At 35.9% G+C, this 20,328-nt stretch overlaps 3 protein-coding genes and 1 pseudogene across 4 annotated transcripts; 3 read left to right on the plus strand and 1 right to left on the minus strand.

Annotated features, from left to right (window-relative positions):
• The first annotated feature begins 49 nt into the window (after window positions 1–49).
• Window positions 50–1,544, plus strand: LOC125185615 (annotated as a pseudogene).
• Window positions 1,545–4,556: 3,012 nt separating this feature from the next.
• LOC125219722 (peroxidase N1-like) lies at window positions 4,557–6,451 on the minus strand. The gene is made up of 3 exons (XM_048121765.1): window positions 5,991–6,451; window positions 5,528–5,690; window positions 4,557–5,169 (listed from the first exon to the last, which is right to left on the minus strand). Exons 1-3 carry the CDS (start codon window positions 6,378–6,380, stop codon window positions 4,754–4,756), a joined length of 969 nt encoding a protein of 322 aa, XP_047977722.1. The 5' UTR covers window positions 6,381–6,451; the 3' UTR covers window positions 4,557–4,753.
• Window positions 6,452–16,052: 9,601 nt separating this feature from the next.
• Window positions 16,053–17,000, plus strand: LOC125185545 (early nodulin-93-like). Its single transcript, XM_048082094.1, has 4 exons — window positions 16,053–16,219; window positions 16,407–16,468; window positions 16,548–16,623; window positions 16,710–17,000. Exons 1-4 carry the CDS (start codon window positions 16,135–16,137, stop codon window positions 16,805–16,807), a joined length of 321 nt encoding a protein of 106 aa, XP_047938051.1. The 5' UTR covers window positions 16,053–16,134; the 3' UTR covers window positions 16,808–17,000.
• A 520-nt stretch (window positions 17,001–17,520) lies between these two features.
• Window positions 17,521–20,310, plus strand: LOC125217526 (5'-3' exoribonuclease). Of its 2 annotated transcripts, none has more exons than XM_048119044.1 (5): window positions 17,521–18,018; window positions 18,845–18,969; window positions 19,215–19,529; window positions 19,618–19,787; window positions 20,020–20,162. In XM_048119044.1, the coding sequence occupies exons 1-5, from the start codon at window positions 17,743–17,745 to the stop codon at window positions 20,025–20,027; spliced, it is 894 nt and encodes a 297-aa protein (XP_047975001.1). In that variant the 5' UTR covers window positions 17,521–17,742; the 3' UTR covers window positions 20,028–20,162. The 2 variants fall into 2 exon arrangements, with proteins under 2 accessions (XP_047975001.1, XP_047975000.1); XM_048119043.1 differs by having other exon boundaries at window positions 17,523–18,018; window positions 20,013–20,310.
• Window positions 20,311–20,328: the final 18 nt, after the last annotated feature.

Below are 20,328 nucleotides of genomic sequence, written 5' to 3' on the forward strand. Positions count from 1 at the left end.
ATACGGTCATTAAACTCAAGTAAAAATATGGAGTAAACGGCAGTCTTTTTTAGTGATAAAAGTAAACACAACTTCCACCGGAGTCGGCGGCGCTTCCACCACAACCACCATGGACTTCCACCTCCACGGCGGATCCCCCTCCTCCACCTCCTCTTCCTCCTCCCACCACCGCCAAAACCCCCCCACCACCACCACCAATTCCGCCTCCAACGGCCACCACTCCTCCGATCCAATGCACTCCTGGTGGGAATCCATCTCCCGCGCCCGCTCCCGCATCCACCTCCTCTCCTCCCTCCTCCCCTCTCCCCCTCTCCTCCCTCGCCGACACCGACCGCCCCGCCCGCTCCCTCCTCCTCTCCTCCCCGGCCTACTCCTCCCTCTCCGCCGCCCTCTCCTCCCCCTCCTCCGGCCGCGCCGACGACCCCCTCTGCCGCTGGCTCTACGACACCTACCTCTCCTCCGACCCCGATCTCCGCCTCGTCGTCCTCTCCGCCCTCCCCCTCCTCGCCGCCGCCTACCTCCGCCGCGTCCACCACCCCGCCGCCGAATCCCCGCCCTCCCTCGCCGGATTCGAGGCCGTCCTGCTCGCGCTCTACTCCTCCGAGGCGAAGTCGCGCAACGGCAAGGCGGTCGCCGTCTCCATCCCCGATCTCTCGCAGCCGTCGCTGTACCACGCCCCGAGGAGCCCTAGCCCTAATCCGAACCCTAGCGCGGCCTCGATCGGGATCCTCTCGCCGCCGCTGGAGCCGCAGATGGCGGTGAAGTCGACCAAGCGCGCTTGCATCGTCGGCGTCGCGCTGGATTGCTACTACAAGCAGATCTCGCAGATGCCGAGGTGGTCGAAGCTTGATTTCTGCAATTTCGCTGCTGTTTGGGCGGGGGTTGATTGCCCCTGCACTTCCGATTTCGATGGGAAACCAGAGAATTTCATCGATAAGAACGGATTTGGGGATGATGGTGAAATTAGGGTTGAATCAGATGAAATCGATCGGGTGGTGGAGAGAGTTAGGGATTTAGAAATTGAAAACGGTGAAGAAGAGGACTTGAGAATTCCGCTGCCATGGGAATTGTTGCAGCCGGTTTTGAGAATTTTGGGGCATTGTTTGCTGGGGCCTCTGAATGCCGATGAGGTGAAGGACGCCGCGTCTGTGGCTGTGCGACGGCTATACGCTCGAGCTTCCCATGATCTTGTTCCGCAAGCGATTCTAGCTACGAGGAGTTTGATCCAGCTAGATAAGGGGATGCGTGAAGCTGCCAATGCCGCGGCTGCCAATGGCTCTGGTTCGAATGCCAACACTCCCAGTAAGGCTAAGAAACCCGAGATACTTTTGGTTTCCAAGTGATGGTGTTCTATCAGAATTTGCCTGTTCTTAACTTGGGATTGGTGTTCATTGTGGAAATCTGAGAATGTGTTGGTTTTGTGTAGATTATTAATTGTTACTAGAATTATACGTATAGATGAATTGTTTTTATGATGGGTGACGGGCCAGATTGATGAGATACATGCTTAATGATGTGTAATATTATGAATTATGTTCATTTGATGCGTAGTTGTTCTTGAACAAATGCTTTTGTTTCTTTATATATGCTGTTGATATAGTAGTTCTTTGGTGATTTATAAAATTCAACATTATTTAGCTTCTCAATTGAATACCTTCTAATGTGTTTACTAATATGGAGTAGTTAACCTTGGAGGTAGATGTTTTTGTGGTACTGTCTTTGCTATCTGTTTTGAATTCGAAAGGTCTAACCTTTCTCTTCAAATCAAGGATTTAAGAGGAGGAATTGGGAATGAAAAAGAAGGGAACGGAGAATGCTGAGATTGTTCATGTGCCTATAGTTGGACTTTAGTAGTACCTTTTAGGCAACAATTTTGTTCATCGTTTTTGCTTCTTGCCAATGCGTTTAGTTTAGTTTCTTTCGATGAGGGAGGGGAACCATGGTTTCTGTTATTGCGTTATGTGATTTTTCAGTTTGCTCAAAGCATAGTTGTTGTCTTAGTGGCTGCCTGAATACTGAGTAAATCATAGTAGTATTAAGTTAGTAACAAGCTATGTATTTAACATTTCAAATTCATGCATAATGTGTTACAATAAATTGTAAGGAGAATCTCTACTTTCGATGACTATCCTTAGACATTTTAAATACTTCCCAAAGAGTTGTGGATTCGTTATCCACACCTTACTTAAAAGTTAGAACCAAGAAGCAAGATTATGAAATAAGAAATTTGCACTTGTGAGTTTTGAGCTTCTTGAGACCTTCCCTCTTTTTACACTCTGTTAATCTCAATGAACATTCACTTTTTAAGTAGCATTTCTGCCTTTGGATAGCACTAACGAGGATGATTAGGACGACAATATCTTAGTATGTAGGTTTGCTTGTTGGTTTCTCCTTAAGAGATTGTTTGAATGATGACCTTTGTAGGGTGGATTCTTAATTAGCATTGATAAGATTTCTATCAGAATTTGGGTATGAATTAGTTGCCTGCAGTGAGGAAAGAACCTGAATTTAGGAGCAACCTTCGTGTTTTAATGAGGATGAAGTTTTGACATTATCGAACTCCATTCTAATATTGGCCCTTAAACACTAAGCAGAACTTGATGAAATACTGTTTAGATTAGTAAAGTTTTTGATCCCGGGCTCATCTCAGCGTCTTTTACTTCAGTTAGTGATGTGTTCCAGTCGACCATATTGGTCGATCTAGATCTGCTGCTTGGCTCGTTAGTTGTTAAGCTATATCTATGTTGGTCCCGAAAAGTGAACTTGATTGACAAATATCACCAAATTGACCCTTACACCTAGTGATGATTTTACAACCTCCTGGGTTGTCGAAATCCATGGTCTAGTGCTAAAACGAGGATGATCCCTCCATCCCGAATTGTTGCCTCGAGAGTGAGGATCACATTGCCTTTGATCTCGGGGCCTCGTGACTGACAAGAGTCGATTTTCTGATTACTGGAATGTGTGAAAATGAGTCATTTTATTCTTCAATTTTAGCAAATGTATCATGAATTCATCATTCTCTTATAGCTCTAGTCCTTTTAATGTTTACTATCTTTTATAACACTTCTCATTATGTCTATGAAGACACATGAATGTTAATTATTTGTACTATTATGAATTATAAAATTATTACTCTCATAATGTACTTATTTCTATATTATTGCCTCTCAAAAATGTTTCCTAAGAAGAAACACAAACATACACTATATGGACACCAACTGGTCCAAATCCCATGTTATACTCACATGCACTAAATTTATGGATTTTCCTTTTCTTTTTATCTCCTTTTGCATTGTACAAAATTTCCAACAAAAGTTTAGTTTTTGTCGCCATTCTTGTCTTTTAAGAATATAAAGCATATTAGAAAAATAAATTTAGTTATGAGCACTACTTCTATGATTCTATTAAATTATTGATCTTACTAAAAAATTACAAAAAATTTTAGAATTATAACGAATAGAATAACCTTGAGAAATGTTTTAATTATTTATAAAATCATGAAGTTTGATGTTTGTCATGCACATTTTAAAATTTGAATGATAAATTACATCACAAAATATTGACAACACCAAATTTTCATAGGCAATTAACCCTAAAGAATATATCTACTTTAGTCATTGAAAATGACATTTACAATCTATAATTCAGTAGTAAATTATGTGAAGATAATTATATGGATAAAATAAGCAAGCAAAGTTGAAGAACCAACGACTTACTCCCAAAGTGCCACGTGGTGATATTATTTTATCCAAATATCTTTCTATTTGTTGGTTGATGCCGCATGAATACAAAACACTTGAGTTGATAGAAAATTAGAAACAAATAATTGTACTTTTACTATAGTTATATTTATTACGATTTTAATTACAACTGATAAATTTAAATTGAAAAAGTAAGAAATTTAATTGGAATGAATGTAACCTTATACAAAATTCTGTCGCGACTAATTAAAAAGTAGTGAAATCGAACATTAATTTAAAAACAAGTGTGGAGAGAAGTCAAAGTTGACTGATTTGGACGTTGTTAAGATTCATTCAACACATTACACATCATTGACTTCTTTTTTGAAAAAGACTACATTAAATATTAATGCATGTATACATACGTCCATTGAGAAAGATAGAGTCGAAAATATTTGATTTAAAGTAATATCTGTAGTCACTTATTTATATCGACTTAATATCTGGTTTATATTGACTTTAAAGGAAAATAATTTGTGACATAATGTCTTTATAGTTTATACTATGATATTATTTTTTATAAATTATATTTTACTCTAACTAGTAGTATATCCGTATGCATTTTTGATTGGAGATAAATCAAATTTAACTGAATATCCATATCCAAAAAATTAAATTACGACACTTAAAATTTATATATTCACTTTTATTTTATGTGATTTTTTTGTATTTTTTTAATGTGTGTTTGAGATAATGTAAACTAAAACATATTTATAAAATAAATAATCTATGATGAAAATAACACTTTATTATGATTAAATCCTCATAAAATTGAAAGAAAGTTTTCAAAATTATTAAAAATAGAAAATAATGTAAAATTACAAATTATTTTTTATTATGGCAAAGACAATACATTAGAGCCCTAATAGTTTCTATTTAGGTCCATTACAAATATGGCAATCCAACCTTAACAAATCACAAAGTGGCATAACAAAATTTAGATACACATCTAAACATCTAACAAATTTTACTGTCATCGTCGTCGCCGCCGCCGTCCTCGTCGTCATAACCTAATTAACCGCGGAGCAAACCGTACGGATCTCGCCGCTGGTGCCCGTCTTCACCTCGACATTGCTCATCTTCACCATCGACCGCCCGAACTCGACCCCGAACGTGAGCCCGGCCAAGCCCCTCACGCCGATGAAGCGCTGCACGACGGCCTTCGTCGAGGCGTCGCCCCAGAGGCGCTGGTCCGACTCGAGGACCCCGCGCCCGTCCCTCAGCTTGGCGAAGTACCCGTTGTCGAAGCGGGTCTCGCTGCCGTTGTCGAGCCCCACGCGCCTCGCGCCGTCCCCGCCGTTCGGGCAGAGGGCGCGGAGCGTGGGGAGGAACGCGGGGTCGATGGTCGGGTCGGGCCCGCCGTTGGTGAAGTTGTAGAGACGGTAGCTGAAGAACTGGCAGGCTGAGGTTCCTATGGTGTGGCCTCCTGCAAAAAGGTTAATAATAATTGAAATTAAATTTTTTATTGTAATTATATTATACTCCCTCCGTCCCCGATTAGGAGTCACACTTTGACCGGAGTTTTAAGAAATGTAAAGAAAAGTTGGTTGAAAAAGTTAGTGGAATGTGGACCCATTTTTTTATATTGATTTTATAATAAAATGTGAGTGAATTGAGTTAGTGGAATGTGGGACCTACTTACTATTTATGGTAAAAATGAAGTGTGACTCTTAATTGGGGACGGACTGAAATGGAAAAATGTGATTCTTAATCGGGGACGGAGGGAGTAGGTGATATTAGTAAATTTGGATTAATAAATTATAATTGGAGATGAAGCGGCTTACCAACTAAGGCAACCAGGTCTTGGGTGTTGAGTTTTTTATCAAGAAACTTCTGCTTTTGGACGTCGACGGAATCGCGGAAACCGGGTAGGTTGGAGGTGGCGCTTGCCAGTGAAACCCGGCCGTCACGCCGCCCTGTTGGCACGACCCAGCTCCCTCCGCCACTCTGCATCAATTGAAATAAATATGTTTAATTTACTTTCATGTCTGAACTTTGGTATAAATTAAGTGATTGATTGGACCTCATAATTGGAATTTTACCACTAATCATATAGTTAGGGTTGGTAATTAATTACTACTCATTTTACCATTTTTTAATATATTCAGATAAAGGTGACATTCTACTAACTTATTTAACCCATAGTAACATACTGAATTAATTCATTGAATTCGTGTTGAAAGTAAATGGGGTTTATAATGTAGGATTGAGAGAATATTAAATCAAATTAAAAAATTTGGTACTTACGACGACGACGGAATCGCGAGCAGCAAGAGCGAGAATGTCGGCACAAGAGACCACGCCAGGGCACACGCTCTCAATCTGCTTTTTAGCGTCGTCGATGACCTCATATCCTCTCAAAAGACGGTTGGGTCCCGCAGTCTTTTCGGTGTTGGGACCATCAATGAGAATGGAGCCGTCGCAACCCTCGACAAAGCAATCGTGGAAGTGCATTCTGAGCAAACCCGCCGCAATCGTAGGGTTGGTCCGGAAATGTGACCTCACGGTCGTCAGAACTATCGACTCGGCTCGAGGGCACGTGGCAGAGTAAAACCCTACCCTAGTGCCTTGGCCTTGTGACAAGGCCACTAAGCTACCCAACACCACTAGCACAAGAATTCCATTAATGTAACCCATTTTAGTATATAGTTTGTAGAAAGAAATAATCCACTCAAAATGTAGGAGAATTATTTGGTTTGTGATTATAAGTGGTGGAAATTGAGGGTATTTATAGGATGGAAATTGGAAGTGAAGTGAAAGTCAAAAAGGTTTAAGCCTTGAGAATAAGTAAACAAAGCCGGCTACTAGTGGTGGCATTTTCCATCTAAAATTCAAAAGAAATTTATAGTATTATCGTGTAATGAGTTGTCATGCAATTCCATTAGTATCTTCTTTGGATTATTTAATTTTGAGGATGTGACTCATGGTATTATTTGTCACCGACATGCATGGATTGTATGTAGCAATTAAGCATTATTATCTTTTTTGTGCTGTTAGAATAAATCTTTGACAAGTTTAATTAGGACAATGATTAGGTTAAACAAACACGTTATGTACCCTTTTGACTTTGTAATAGTATATAATAATATTATATACCAAAAGAGGCAAAAACGATTTAGGAGAGTTTTGAAATTAGGAGAAGAAGACAATAATCTAGTGTTGTACAAATTAATTAAGTTTTAGTATTTGTTTAATTTGACAATGAGGTGAATGGGGTTGCAGGTTTAGTTTTAATTTATTGTATTAAGGAAATTTTGTCTTAATAGGGGATAGCATTCAGACTTTGAGTCGGATTTTTAACTAATTCCAATTAATCTTCAAATTTTGAGAGAATATATATAGTAAATATCCATATATTCAACTTGTGTTAAAATGACAACCCCTCTTAAAGTGACATCGTGACACCACTTATACAACAATATTATAAACTCTAAACAACAATATTCAATACGCTATAGATTGTTGTCTAGCGTGGTGGATATTGTTCTCCAAGAAAAATTGTTGTATAGTGTACAACATATTGTTGGCCGTCTTTTTTAACTTTTTTTTGCCACATGACAGCTTATTATTCGTCCACGTATACAAATGATTGACTAGGAATGGTGGTATGGTGTTATTTTAAGAGGTGGTGACACCCTAACATGCCCCTATTCAACTAAGTTCGAATCGAACCGAAAAAAATGAAATATTCAAATATATGTAAGTATTATTTTCAAGGGGAGTGATCAATTGCTAACTAATTAGCAATCCCAAACTAAGACTAAATCTTAGCCATTAGATTAGAAGATCTAGTGGTTGAAAACTTGAAATAATGTCATATTGATTATATTTTTAAGAGTAAAGGCCAGATGTGGTCCCTAACATATGACTGTTTTATCAATTTGGTCCTTAACATTATCTTTTTTATTATTTGGTCCCTCACAAATAAACTCGGACCCGAATCGGTCCTCACTTAACAGAACCATAAAAAAATAGACGATGACCGCAATCTGACTATATTAAATTACTAATGGTAATTAATTATACCTAATTATAATTCTTTTCCTGTTAGCAAAATTGGAAAAAAGATAGTATCAGTTGCAAAATGAAATGAATAATTTATAATTTAATAGGAATTAAGAATTATAATCAGGTATAATTAATTACCATTAGTAATTTAATATAGTCAAATTGCAATCACCGTCTATTTTTTGACGGTTCTGTTAAGTGAGGACCGATTTGGGTCCGAGTTTATTTGTGAGGGACCAAATAATAAAAATGATAATGTTAAAGACCAAATTGATAAAACGGCCATATGTTAGGACCACATTTGGCTTTTTACTCTATTTTTAATTAAGAAAATTAATAAATAAAATTAGAGGGTATTAATGTCAATTCTCTCTCATTAAAATCATCTTAAAACTTTAAATTTACGTAACTCTCTCAATTTAAATTATTTTTTCACAAAAAATATATCAAATTAAAGATAATTTTATAAGGATTCCAACAAGATCTCAATTGCATATGTTCCGACGACGTTCGGATGATGAAATTTGATGTTTTTTATTTTAGATTTCGTAAAGGTTGATAATCAGATTTTTATCAACAAATACATAAAAAAATCTCAATAAATATGTGTTGATATTTTCTTGTAGTAGTGTTGATATTCTTATGTCATAAGGTTGATATTTGTAATATATTATGTTGATATAAAAAAACATTCACGAAAATTATCATATGATAACATAATGACGATATTACCCTTTTGTTGATATTTTGTCTACTATTTATTGAGATTCGTAAAATTTAATCTCAACCATTCATTTTAAAATCTAAGGGTGGAGATTTGGTCTTGATTTTGGATTATGGTGCTATAAGCACTAGAATATGACCCTTATTTTCTATATTATATACTTATGTAGTAGTACTATTTTTTTTACAACCCAAAAATTAGGAGTGAGCATTTTATACATTAGGTTAGCAAAATATATTTAAAAAAATATAATTTGATAAAATATTTATGTAACATTAAAATGAAATTTGAAATGTATTATAATTTATAATTTTATTTGAAGAAAATAATCTTATCTGATGCGAAAATCCACGAAATTCAAACCGAGTTTAATATTTCGATTTGATTCAATTTTGTTGTTACGACTACGGATATTTTACTCAGATTTACATATGATACTCACATAGGATAAATAAACATTTTTCTATGACAAAAGTAAGGTTAAAGTTCAAAAAATATTGATAGCCACCACCTAAAAATAAATTCTTATATATGTGCTGAGAAGATGAAGTTTCGTAGGGAAATTTGACCCTTGCTACACTTATCTGAATTCGTCTTTATTTGCTAAGTCAAAAAGTTGCATAGTGCTACAAAATTAATGGATAACATATGAGATAGAGAAGACTATTCAATGATTGAATTGGACAAACATTTCAACAACTAATTGCATGCATTGATGTATAACAAATGCCTTGTCTAAGTAATGCCAATTAGTAGAAACTTCTTGTTATAATGCGCCATTTGCATGAGCACTGTGCTTTATTATTATCACCTAACTTTTGACTTTAAATGTTCTATTCATACATGATTCTATTTTTACTTCAGATTGAAGCAATACATGTACCGTATGTATGTATGCATGTATATTGAAAGAATTTAGTATAGATAGGTATGAGAGTCTCGTATTCACTCTCATTTCAGTTACAACATCTGCTATGAAATCAGTCTAATTACAAACAATAACTCAATTCACTAAATTTATATTTTAATTTTTTTGTTTTTTATTTTGAATTTAGAATTAGAAAACTAATAAAAGTGTTTAATTAAGGTATAAATTAAAATTATTTTTATAAAAACAATGAAAATAACTAAATAAGATAAATTAAAATTTATTTTCTTAAAAGGGTTGTAGCCATCGTGAACCCGCAATAGGGTGTTGGCGGCTTTCCATCTAGCCTATGACCAAAAAATCGAGTTATCGGGAAAAAAGTCGACCATGCTGCAAACTTGTCGTGCTCCAACGGTCAGATTTTGCAGTCTTATTGTGAATGACCTGAATCACTACAAAGTGTTACACATGTAATATTTAAGAGTAATATATATGAACAAAATGCAAGGTAATTAATACACAAGGTAGATTAAAGAACATATATTTAAAATATATCTTCACGGGTTTATATAAGTATATAAGGATGTATTAAGATGACAACCCTCTTTATTGTGACACCATACCACCATCTTAGGCCATTGGATCTGAAAATCATATGTTTGTCATGCTGCCATGCACGTGTAAAAACACGGAGTGCAATATCTAATACAGTAGACTGTAATATCTAATACAGTAAACTGCAACCCGTGTTCTGTTCACGAAATTTAATCTTAGGCGTCCATAAGTGAGATCTAATGGACTATATTGGTGGTATGGTGTTATCCTATCTATGGTGGCACCACAGTGCACCCTAAGTATATATAGATGTATTACTATGATTATATCGCCTTCTACTTATTGCATACTGCACATAAATATTAATTAGTCGCTCAGCAAAGAATTAAAAACCTAAAAGGAAGGGAAGTGTTAATTATACGCAGTTATTTCTTGAGAGTCCAAATTCATTTTGAAGATAAATTCCAAAATATTGGATATACACAAGAAATGTTAATATCACAATCAATAGATTAAGACCCTTTCATCTAATATATCTAAATATCTATGAAGTCAATGTTGACTCTAACACACACACACACACATAGTGTGATCAGTATATATAAATATAAATACAAAATAATTTATCCCCAATAAGTAAATATGGTACACAACTAAGTGAGTGAGTCAACAACTTATGATGATCATTTTTGTCATTTTTCGTTTAGAAAAAACATTTGGCACATATATTTTCAACGAAAATATGATTAATTTTCATTTCCATTTCCATTTCCATTTCCATTTCCATTAGTATTTTGTTATTGGGTTAATGTTTATTGATGGAAATTTGATGTGGACTGTTGTGAATTATTGAGTCCGTCCGCACCATGTGGACTGCTACACGCAATTTTTGGCCTTTTCATAATAACATAATAAGAGGGTATTAATCTAATTTTTTTAGGACAAAATATCAAGAAAACCATGAATTATGGTCATTTTGGTACGTTGTCCCACAATAAAATTCACGGGCAATCTCGTACTCGTATAGTAAAGTTTAAAATTTCATATTAGATACAATTTCATTCAAATTCGATAGGTGGAAAAATATGAATAATATTAAAATTCATGGTTATTACAACTGATCATCAGAATTTGATCAAAATTCATAATTTATTCTGACAATTTGACCATTTTTTAATTAACAATTGATCTAGTTAGACTATATACATGTCTACTAATTACATCGATGTTAATCAAAATAGTTATCCAAGAATCTTCAATAAATGGTCTAAAAAATCTTATTACTGCAACAAACATACTGTGTGTACATTATCAAGTGGTACGTAGTGCCGTTGTCACCTTAGCTAATTAATGATCGATAATAACCGATGTGTGCTTTGCAAAAAGGAATCGGAGTCTATTGAACATCTCTTTTTTGGTTGCAAGATATCCAGCAGCTTATGGTACTCATGCTGCGAGCGATGGAACATCTCCATGTGTCTTCCTAATCAACCAAAGGCATGTCTTCTCTCCTGCTTGGCGCCCCGTTTAGAGATCATGAAAAGAGGAGTTGGACGACCATGTTTTATGTCATCTCATGGTCTATATGGGACATCCGCAATAAGGTTGGCTTTCAAAATTTCAACCCCATTTGGGAGGTTGAGAAGAAACGACTTTTTTGTCGTCTTGAAAGTTGGATGAAAGGACGTGGCCAGGTTCCGTGGCGGCAGGAGATTCGGCTGTTAAGGTGAGCACTGCTTGAGGTGTTGTTAGCCTTCCTCTGCTTGTGGCTATCTTCTGGTGTTAGGCTTGCTTTCTTGCTTTCTTTTTGTGTTTCCTGGGTAGTTTCCGTTGGTTGTTGTTTGTTTTTTAAGTAGAGTTGTTTGGGTTCTTCCGTTGAGTGCTTTGGGAGGTGTTTTTTTTGTCTTTGGTGCTGATTTGTTTGCTGGTAGTTTGAGGGGGTTGGTACTGTTATGGTTGTCTCCCTCTTTTGTTGAGTTTCGATGTACTTTTCCGGCTCGCCTTCTGGGCTTGAGCATTTTGCTTAATCAAAAAAAAAAATGAGAAGACCTACCTAAAGCTAGAAGATGGTTGGGACACAAATGAAGTTTATCTGGCGAGTTGTGGCTTTTCATCTTTGGTGTGGATGTTTGGTACTTTGCTGTAGTTTTTGGTTTGTCGTGTGTTCCTTTTGGGCTGGCTTTGTTTGCGGCGGTTGTTGGTTGTGATTGGTATGTTGTTTTGTGGCGTTTCTTTGCTTATGGGGAGTTGTAGTTTTTGTTCAAGTTTTGTACTTCTTTGCTCACCATGTTGAATGGTTTGAGCCTTTCTTTTTATCCAAAAAAAAAAAAACAATTGCTATCATTGCATATTCTACTATAAATTACTCCCCCCGTCCCCGATGAGTCACACTTTTCCATTTCGATCCGCCCCCAATTAAGAGTCATACTTCATTTTTACCATAAATAGTAAGTAGGTCTTACATTCCACTAACTCAATTCACTCACATTTTATTATAAAACTAATATAAAAAAAGTGTCTCACATTCCACTAACTTTTTCAACTAACTTTTCTTTATATTTCTTCAAACTCGTGTCCGATCAAAGTGTGATTATTAATCGGGGATGAAAGGAGTATTTAGCAATACAAAAGTTTCTAGTAGTGATAGGCCAATATCCAATTTATGGGCCTACCGTCACACAATAGTCCGGAAAAATAGAAGAAGTGTTGACAGTAACATTTTGTATTTTTAAATTTCGAAAGTTAGATCTAAATCCTAAGCCCCTAGTACATTTTGTATTATTAGACTTGACATCTAAACTTTGGAATATGTTGGGAAATCGGGATGAGTTAGGTCGTTATCAGATTAACTTGATAATGACTAACTTTTAGCATAATACTTTTTTCGTCCTATTTTAGGAAATCCGGTTGAGTCGACTTTTAATTGAGTGTCCAATAAATAAATGTTGTAGTGGATATTAGAGCATCTCCAATGCTAAATAGGCCAGCAATAGGCCAGCCATTCTCCCTCTCTGCCACGTCAGCAGCACTAAAAATTCACCTGCCACATCAGATTTAGGTCAGCCATAGGTCAGCCGCAATAAAAATAATTCAAAATATACTACATTTACGGAATTAAAATCACGATTAAATTTACGAGACATATACGGGAAAATTCATTAATTTTATTTTTAAAAAAAAGTACATTAACTAAAAATCAAAAAAATTACATAATAAAAAAAATCCGGGCTTCCACACACGAGCCACCGCCCCACTCTACTCCTCACTAATTTATTAAAAAAATACATTAAAAAAATGTTAGTATGCCTTGAATCCGTTATAGTTTGCCGCTAGCCGAACAGGGGTCTCGCTGTTTCTGTTTTAGGTCATAATTTTGTATTGGGCTAGTTGTTGTTGTCCATCGCTAGATGTTGCTCTTGTACGGAAATTTAGAGATAGAGAAAATCGTGTATAGTTTTTCAAAAATTAAAAAAAAAAAGAATTAAAAAAAAAGAATTAATTTTTTTTTTTTTTTTTAAATAGCGCTGGCCGATCGGGCCGCCACAATGGCGGCCAGCGCATCGGCCAGCCACACACAATCGGCTAGCCTTGGCCGGTTTTTTCGCCGAAATTCGGCTAGCCTACTCCAATGGTTCGGCTAGCCACGTCAATCGGCTAGCCGGTGGCTAGCCTACCATTGGAGATGCTCTTAGGACCCACTTTTAACACTTTTTTATTAGTTGTAGTGGATGTTGGGATCCACTTTTAACACTTTGTAGGCATTTTTATTAATTTATCTCAATCGGAACTCCTAAAGTTGGACGCCCAAAATTGATCAACTGGGACTCCTAAAGCGGGACGGAGGGAGTATTTTTTTATTGATGAAAATAATAATTTTATTTATAACAATATTAGCTTTCACATCAATTACTTTAATTAATAGGAGTACAGGTGCAATTTTTATTCATATCGAGTTTTAGGTTAAAAATCAATCATGAGTTTGGATCTTGAGCCTTTGAGTTAAAATAAAACTCGACTTTGATTAAAAATCAAGTGGGCCTAAGTGGGCTCATTTTGCTGTTGGGCTTGAAAAAAAAATAACTATTTGCCACCTTAGAACATCAGTAAGCCCACAACTCCAAATCAAACAATAACTTTTTTAGTTCATCTTTTTTAATTAAGTATCATCCAATTTTATATATTATCTGTTAATTTAAAATAAATAATTTAAATGTATGCTATTAATTAAATATCATAAATTACATAATTATAAAATTTTAAATTAATTATCATAAAGCTAAAATATGAATTGTGATTGTTTGATGATGTGTTTAATTACGAAAATGACTATAATAATATTTTAAAATGGTTTGCAATCTGATTTGTAGACTAGCGACTCGGTCGTGTTCAGAGCCAAACCACCATGCATGCATGCTTGGTCTCACACCACTAAAGGGGTCCACGGCCTGGTCCGGGTCGTTCCATCATCGCCAACAACGTGCGGAGCCGGACCGCACGCAAATTTTACGGTCCACCCCCAATTTATGTTCGTTACTGATGCTCTTAGTATCTACCAAGTCCAGTGGCTTAATTTGGATAGCAAGGTCTAAATTCAGATTATTAGTGTAAAGATTTATTCCACCCACAATTAGATCTTGAACGAGTGAAAGTGAAATAAAAATTGCCACATTTAGATACATAATACATTAATAAAGATAAAAATCGAAAATAAAATAAAGGCCCACTTTTATGGATGTTTGTGATGATGAGATAAAACTTAAAAGATGCACCGCACATGGCCTATATTATAAAATACTTTATAACTTTATATAGATTGCATTTTAGTGTACAATTAATAGAATATAAGAGAGAATATAAAAAATGATTGAAGTATAAGAAAAAAATAAATGTGGTTGAAATAGTGAGCCATATAATTATTAAGCTATAAATATAAGTAGCTGTATGAGATAGCAGTGATAAAATTTTCGTGAAGACTAATTTTTATGGGCAAACTAAAATAAGAAAAACAAAAACTATTTTTTATGGATAAGAATTACTACTAAGTGATATAGTGAAAATTGCAGCAATATTATTGTGTGAATAAAAATAAAATAATTTCACAAATTAGAAAATTAAAGTAGGTGCAAATCCAGATAAAAAGATAAATATTGATGGGATAGATTACCCATGGTTTTGAGATTTTAGTGAGACCTGGAATTCTAAAACCAGTGGGTAAAAGTGAAATATATTTTGTATTTTGCCAACTTTTTGGATACATGAATGGAAATTGAATTAATAAAATAAACCTTTTTCACAGAAGTTTGCGTTGGTGAGATTAATAAAGGGATAAAGTGATGCATGTACATTAATTAATTCGGTTGCACCTTTAACTATACTCATCTCAAAAATATTACTTATAAAGTATTCAAACTATCAATTTTCATTCCAACAAAAGAATTCTAAGGCGAAAGATAATTAAAACATACAACACTAACAATAATTTTTTTTAAAAAAAAAGGATAATTATTATCTAAATCACAACGCTTTGTTGACTGGTCCTACTGTGAGCTCATTAATTAAACTTGATAGTTGATATTATCACAAATCTTACGGTCTTCTGATACCAACGACGATCTTATTCATTGTATATCCGATATTCTATGAGTCTTTTTGTTTAGCTTGAGATTTGATACTCAAATCATGAAATTTGGAAATTAAGTGGCGACAAAATAGCTACTCTCCGGTCCACAATATGACTCCTATTTGGTTTGGGCACGAGTTTTAAGAAATGTAAAGAATAGTTGGTTGAAAAAGTTAGTGGAATGTAAGTCTCACTTATATATATATATTAATAAAATAAAATGTGGGTGCAATAAGTTGGTGGAATATGAAGTCAGATTACCTTTATGGTAAAAATGAAATAAGACTCTTATTATGGGATAGACGAAAATGGCAAAATAAAAATATTACTGTGGAACGGAGTGAGTACTGAGGTGGATTAAAAAAAGCAATGGGCATGGGAAAACCCAAACTAGTGGCTAGTTTAGTACTATGCATCAAACCACCAACCACATCACCAATAAACAATTGACTCCCAAATCCATTGCAACTCAAACCATCAAACCCCCTTTCCCACTAACCAAATTCACACTATATATAACTACACTTCCATTTCACTACAACCATCATCCACTCACTATAACAACCAATTCTATAAATAGAAATAGAATTTGCCAAAATTTTGAAGCAACATTAAAATGGCTAGAGATCTTCATCTTGCTAACAAGCCTTCCTTGTCCTCCGTCGACCAAAAGCTAGCCCTCGCCAAGCGATGCTCGCAAGGTCCGTGCAAACACGTGATTATCCGATCATTCGTGCTCGTTTTTATGTGTTTTGCCTTTTGTGTTATTTTAAAGCAACATTATAGCTAGAGGGAGTACTATTTTTTTTATTTTTTTGTGTTCGTTCGTTGTTTTTCTTCTCTGTTCCATTTTAACACGTGAAAAATGTGTGTGTTTAATTCGTGCAGAGGGTGCATTGGCAGGAGCTAAAGCAGCTGTTATTGCTACTATTGCTACTGCTATTCCTACTGTAAGTTTTATTTAATTTCTATAATTTCAATTTCTTGATATGATATTACAATAAAATTGAATAATTTATGTTTTTTTAGGTGGCAAGTGCAAGAATGTTGCCATGGGGTAGAGCCAATCTCAACCCCACTGCACAAGCTCTCATTGTCTCCACTGGTGAGAAATTACACCTTGCCTTTAATTAATTAAATTGTGATTAAAATAAATTATTACATTAATTTTGATTTATTACATATATACAGTGGCTGGAATGGCATACTTTATAGTGGCTGACAAGACTATCCTTGCAACTGCTAGGCGCAACTCCTTCAATGGCACTGACCAACCTCATAACTTTTGAAGATTAATGTTTAGTGATTTAATTAAGATGGATATTTTTGGTTAAATCATCTTTTAATTTCTATGTACTACCAACTATCTATATATAAATATTATGCTAAATATAGAGTTGGATTGGTCACTTATGTGAAAGTGCTTCAATCAATCTATTGTATCCAAATGTTGTTCAAAATGTTATGATTGATGTTACTTAATCATGGGTGATGATTTTTAATAAAAATGTCTAAAATAATGGTAACAAATATCTATTTAAATTACATAGTTATTACCCGACAATAAATGAGTCAAAACGGGTGCTTGATGCAACTTGCCGAATATTTGTACAACGTGAAAATTATCTTTTCAAGGTTCCATTTGGTAGCTATGTTTTATCGAATAACGAGAGATATCACGTCTACTGTGATAGTTAAATTAATCCGCTCGTCTATACTAGCTCCCTGGCTCGATCACACTCATAATCATGTCTTGCTGAATTATCAAATCGATGGATTTATTTCTCGTCTCAAAATTTTAACCCTATTAAGAACATGACGATTTCATTTTTGTAGTAACATCGATTGCATATTGATTCTATAGTTTGTGATTAAAATAAACAATTTTTTAAATTTGAGAGATTTTTCATAAATAAATGTTCTCGTAATTTGGGTCTTGTAATTAAACATAATTAAAAGGGCGCAATTTTGAATTAAAACAAAATGAAGAAAAAAGGGGAAGAATAATTTCCCTTTGGCGTATTGGTCTGTGAGCAAACGCCCTGTAAAGAAGAGCTCCCCAGTTTCCATGTATATACATTCACGCACATCTCCTCGATCCCACCGCTGCCTCTAGAAACACTCCCATTTCCTCCAATTCTTTCTGCAATTGCTGTTTCCACTAGTTGAACGAAAGGGGAAGCGGAAAGATTCGATTTTTATTGTTATTTTTTTGTGGGAAGTGATGGGCGATGGTGAGATGAAGAAGAAGAAAAAGAAGAGAGGTGGGGCGAAGAGGAAGATGACGGTGGAGCAGACGGCGGCGTATGGGGCTGTGAGGGAGTGGGTTTTCTTGGAGCAGTCGAGTGGTGGTGGGAATTCGATGGTTGGTGGTGATGATTTTGGGGTGGAGTGCTATCAGCCTAAGGAGAAGCTTGTGTTTGAGTTTCATTGCCACACAACATTCAGTGATGGGTTCTTGTCCCCTTCTAAGCTTGTTGAGAGAGCTCATCACAGAGGGGTCATTTCTCTCTCTGTGTGTGTGTGTGTGTTTGTGTATTGCATGTGTGTTTGAATGGATGTTTTTTAGGAGAAATTGATGGTTGATTTTAGATGTGAACTTTCAATGGAATGTATGTGTGAAACTGTGATTGATTTTTTGAGGGTGGTGTTGCAATGCAATGAATGGAGCAATGGCCTTGTTGAAGCTCAGTTGATTTTGATTTTGATTTTCAATTTTCAACATGTGTAGCACAGGATATGATAAAATGTCAGCATGTGAAGAACAGAATTGGTACAAGAAACAGTGTGGGTGTACTGTGTGAATTTGTACAAGTTTTTTGGATATAGGAAGGGATTTGTCTAGTTAGGATTACTACTTTGGGACCAGCTTGTACAGCTTTAAGTTAGGATTTAGGGTTTAGTGTTTGATTCCCTCTAGGTTTATTTGAGAAGCTTTGGCAGACTGTATTCAGGTCATTGGAGCTTTATCTTCCATCTTACTACTATATTACTGTTATTACGAACATGGTTAAAGTATAAAATACAGATGATTATGGTGTGGTGAATTCGTTGTGAAAAATGATGGATTTGTAACTTGTTGGAATCTACACGGATACATCGCAGTAGATCTTCACAACCGAAGGGCCGAGAATAGTTTCTGTTTTATAGTTTCTTGTTTGAACCGCACCCTGTTAATGACAATGTTATTGTACTGTCTTTGTTGATTGTTGATTGTTATTCAGCTTAATGACAATGCGATTAGAAAATCGAATATTTCTTTCCGAACTAGCTTGCAAATATATGGTAAACTTGAAAGTGACTGAATGTTTAAAGGCATGGAACAGGTGAAAGTGTTGGCTTTGACAGACCATGACACGATGTCTGGCATCCCCGAAGCCATGGAAGCAGCTCGCAGATTCGGCATCAAAATTATTCCTGGTGTTGAAATCAGCACAATTTTCTACTCAAGGTTGGTTGTTCGCTTGTTCTTAATTTGAGTCCGGTGCTCTGCTCGACAAAACAAAAGTAATTCTAAATTATCATCATTTTGTACTCTATGGAATAATATTTCTTGTGCACTTGCTGTCACTAATCACTGCATAATATGGCCATCTAAATAAGTTTATGCCTCAAAAAAACAGAAGTAAGTTTTACAGTGTTTTATAGTTGTTTTGTCAATGATTATCTTATTGATGTTGGCGAAATGGCTCACAGAGGGGATTCGGGAGCACAGGAACCGGTTCACATACTTGCTTATTACAGTAGCTGCGGTCCTACAAATTCCGCAGCATTGGAGAAGTTTTTAGGGGATATTCGGGATGGCAGATTCCTCCGTGCAAAGAACATTGTTTCGAAGCTGAACAAACTGAAGCTGCCAATTAGGTGGGAAACCGTGACAAAGATAGCAGGAAAAGGCGTTGCACCCGGAAGGCTTCATATTGCTCGTGCTATGCTGGAAGCGGGGCACATAGAAAATCTGAAACAAGCATTTACCAGATATCTTTATGACAATGGACCTGCTTATTCCACGTAATATTTATTTGGATTGCGTTTCATTATTTTTAAATTGCTCTTCAACAACTTTAATTACTAAATGGCTTGGTTTTGTATGTTTCAGGGGAAGCGAGCCCAGTGCAGAGGAAACAGTGCGTTTTATACGTGAAACCGGGGGTGTTTCCGTATTGGCACACCCATGGGCACTGAAAAACCCTTCTGCTATAGTCAGGAGACTTAAGGAAGCAGGGTTACACGGTATAGAGGCTTATAGAAGCGATGGAAAGCTATCAGGTAGATGCTTTCTTTTTTTCTTCCTCTAATTCTGATTGAAACCGTTTTAGTCGATGCTTAATGTCACACCAAGTAAATGATTGAAGTTGAGACCTACAGATTTTAATTAGTCTACAATATGTTGCTTATCCCAAAAATGTGAAAACTTGAGAAAAATTGAGGCTTTCGTAGCGTTTTTATACTAGACTTGCGCAATCAGTGCATAATTTTGGTGGTTGCATGCAGTATATAGTGATCTAGCAGATGCGCACGATCTGTTGAAGCTTGGAGGATCCGATTACCATGGGAGAGGGGGGCAACAAGAGTCGGATGTGGGAAGTACAAGCATTCCTGTGTTGGTTGTGCAAGAATTCCTCAAGGTCGCCCGGCCAATCTGGTGTAACGCCATCCAAGACATACTCGAAAACTACATCAAGGATCCTTCCGACTCAAAGGCAAAGTGATTGTTTAGGTTCATTTTATATTGTAAGTATTCTGTATTGAAATGGCTTCAAAATTTATTAAAGCTTCCCAATTACTATTATTCTGTTGATTTGTTACC

This window comes from Salvia hispanica, chromosome 4 (genome assembly GCF_023119035.1).
Source record: "Salvia hispanica cultivar TCC Black 2014 chromosome 4, UniMelb_Shisp_WGS_1.0, whole genome shotgun sequence".
Lineage (NCBI taxonomy): Eukaryota > Viridiplantae > Streptophyta > Magnoliopsida > Lamiales > Lamiaceae > Salvia > Salvia hispanica.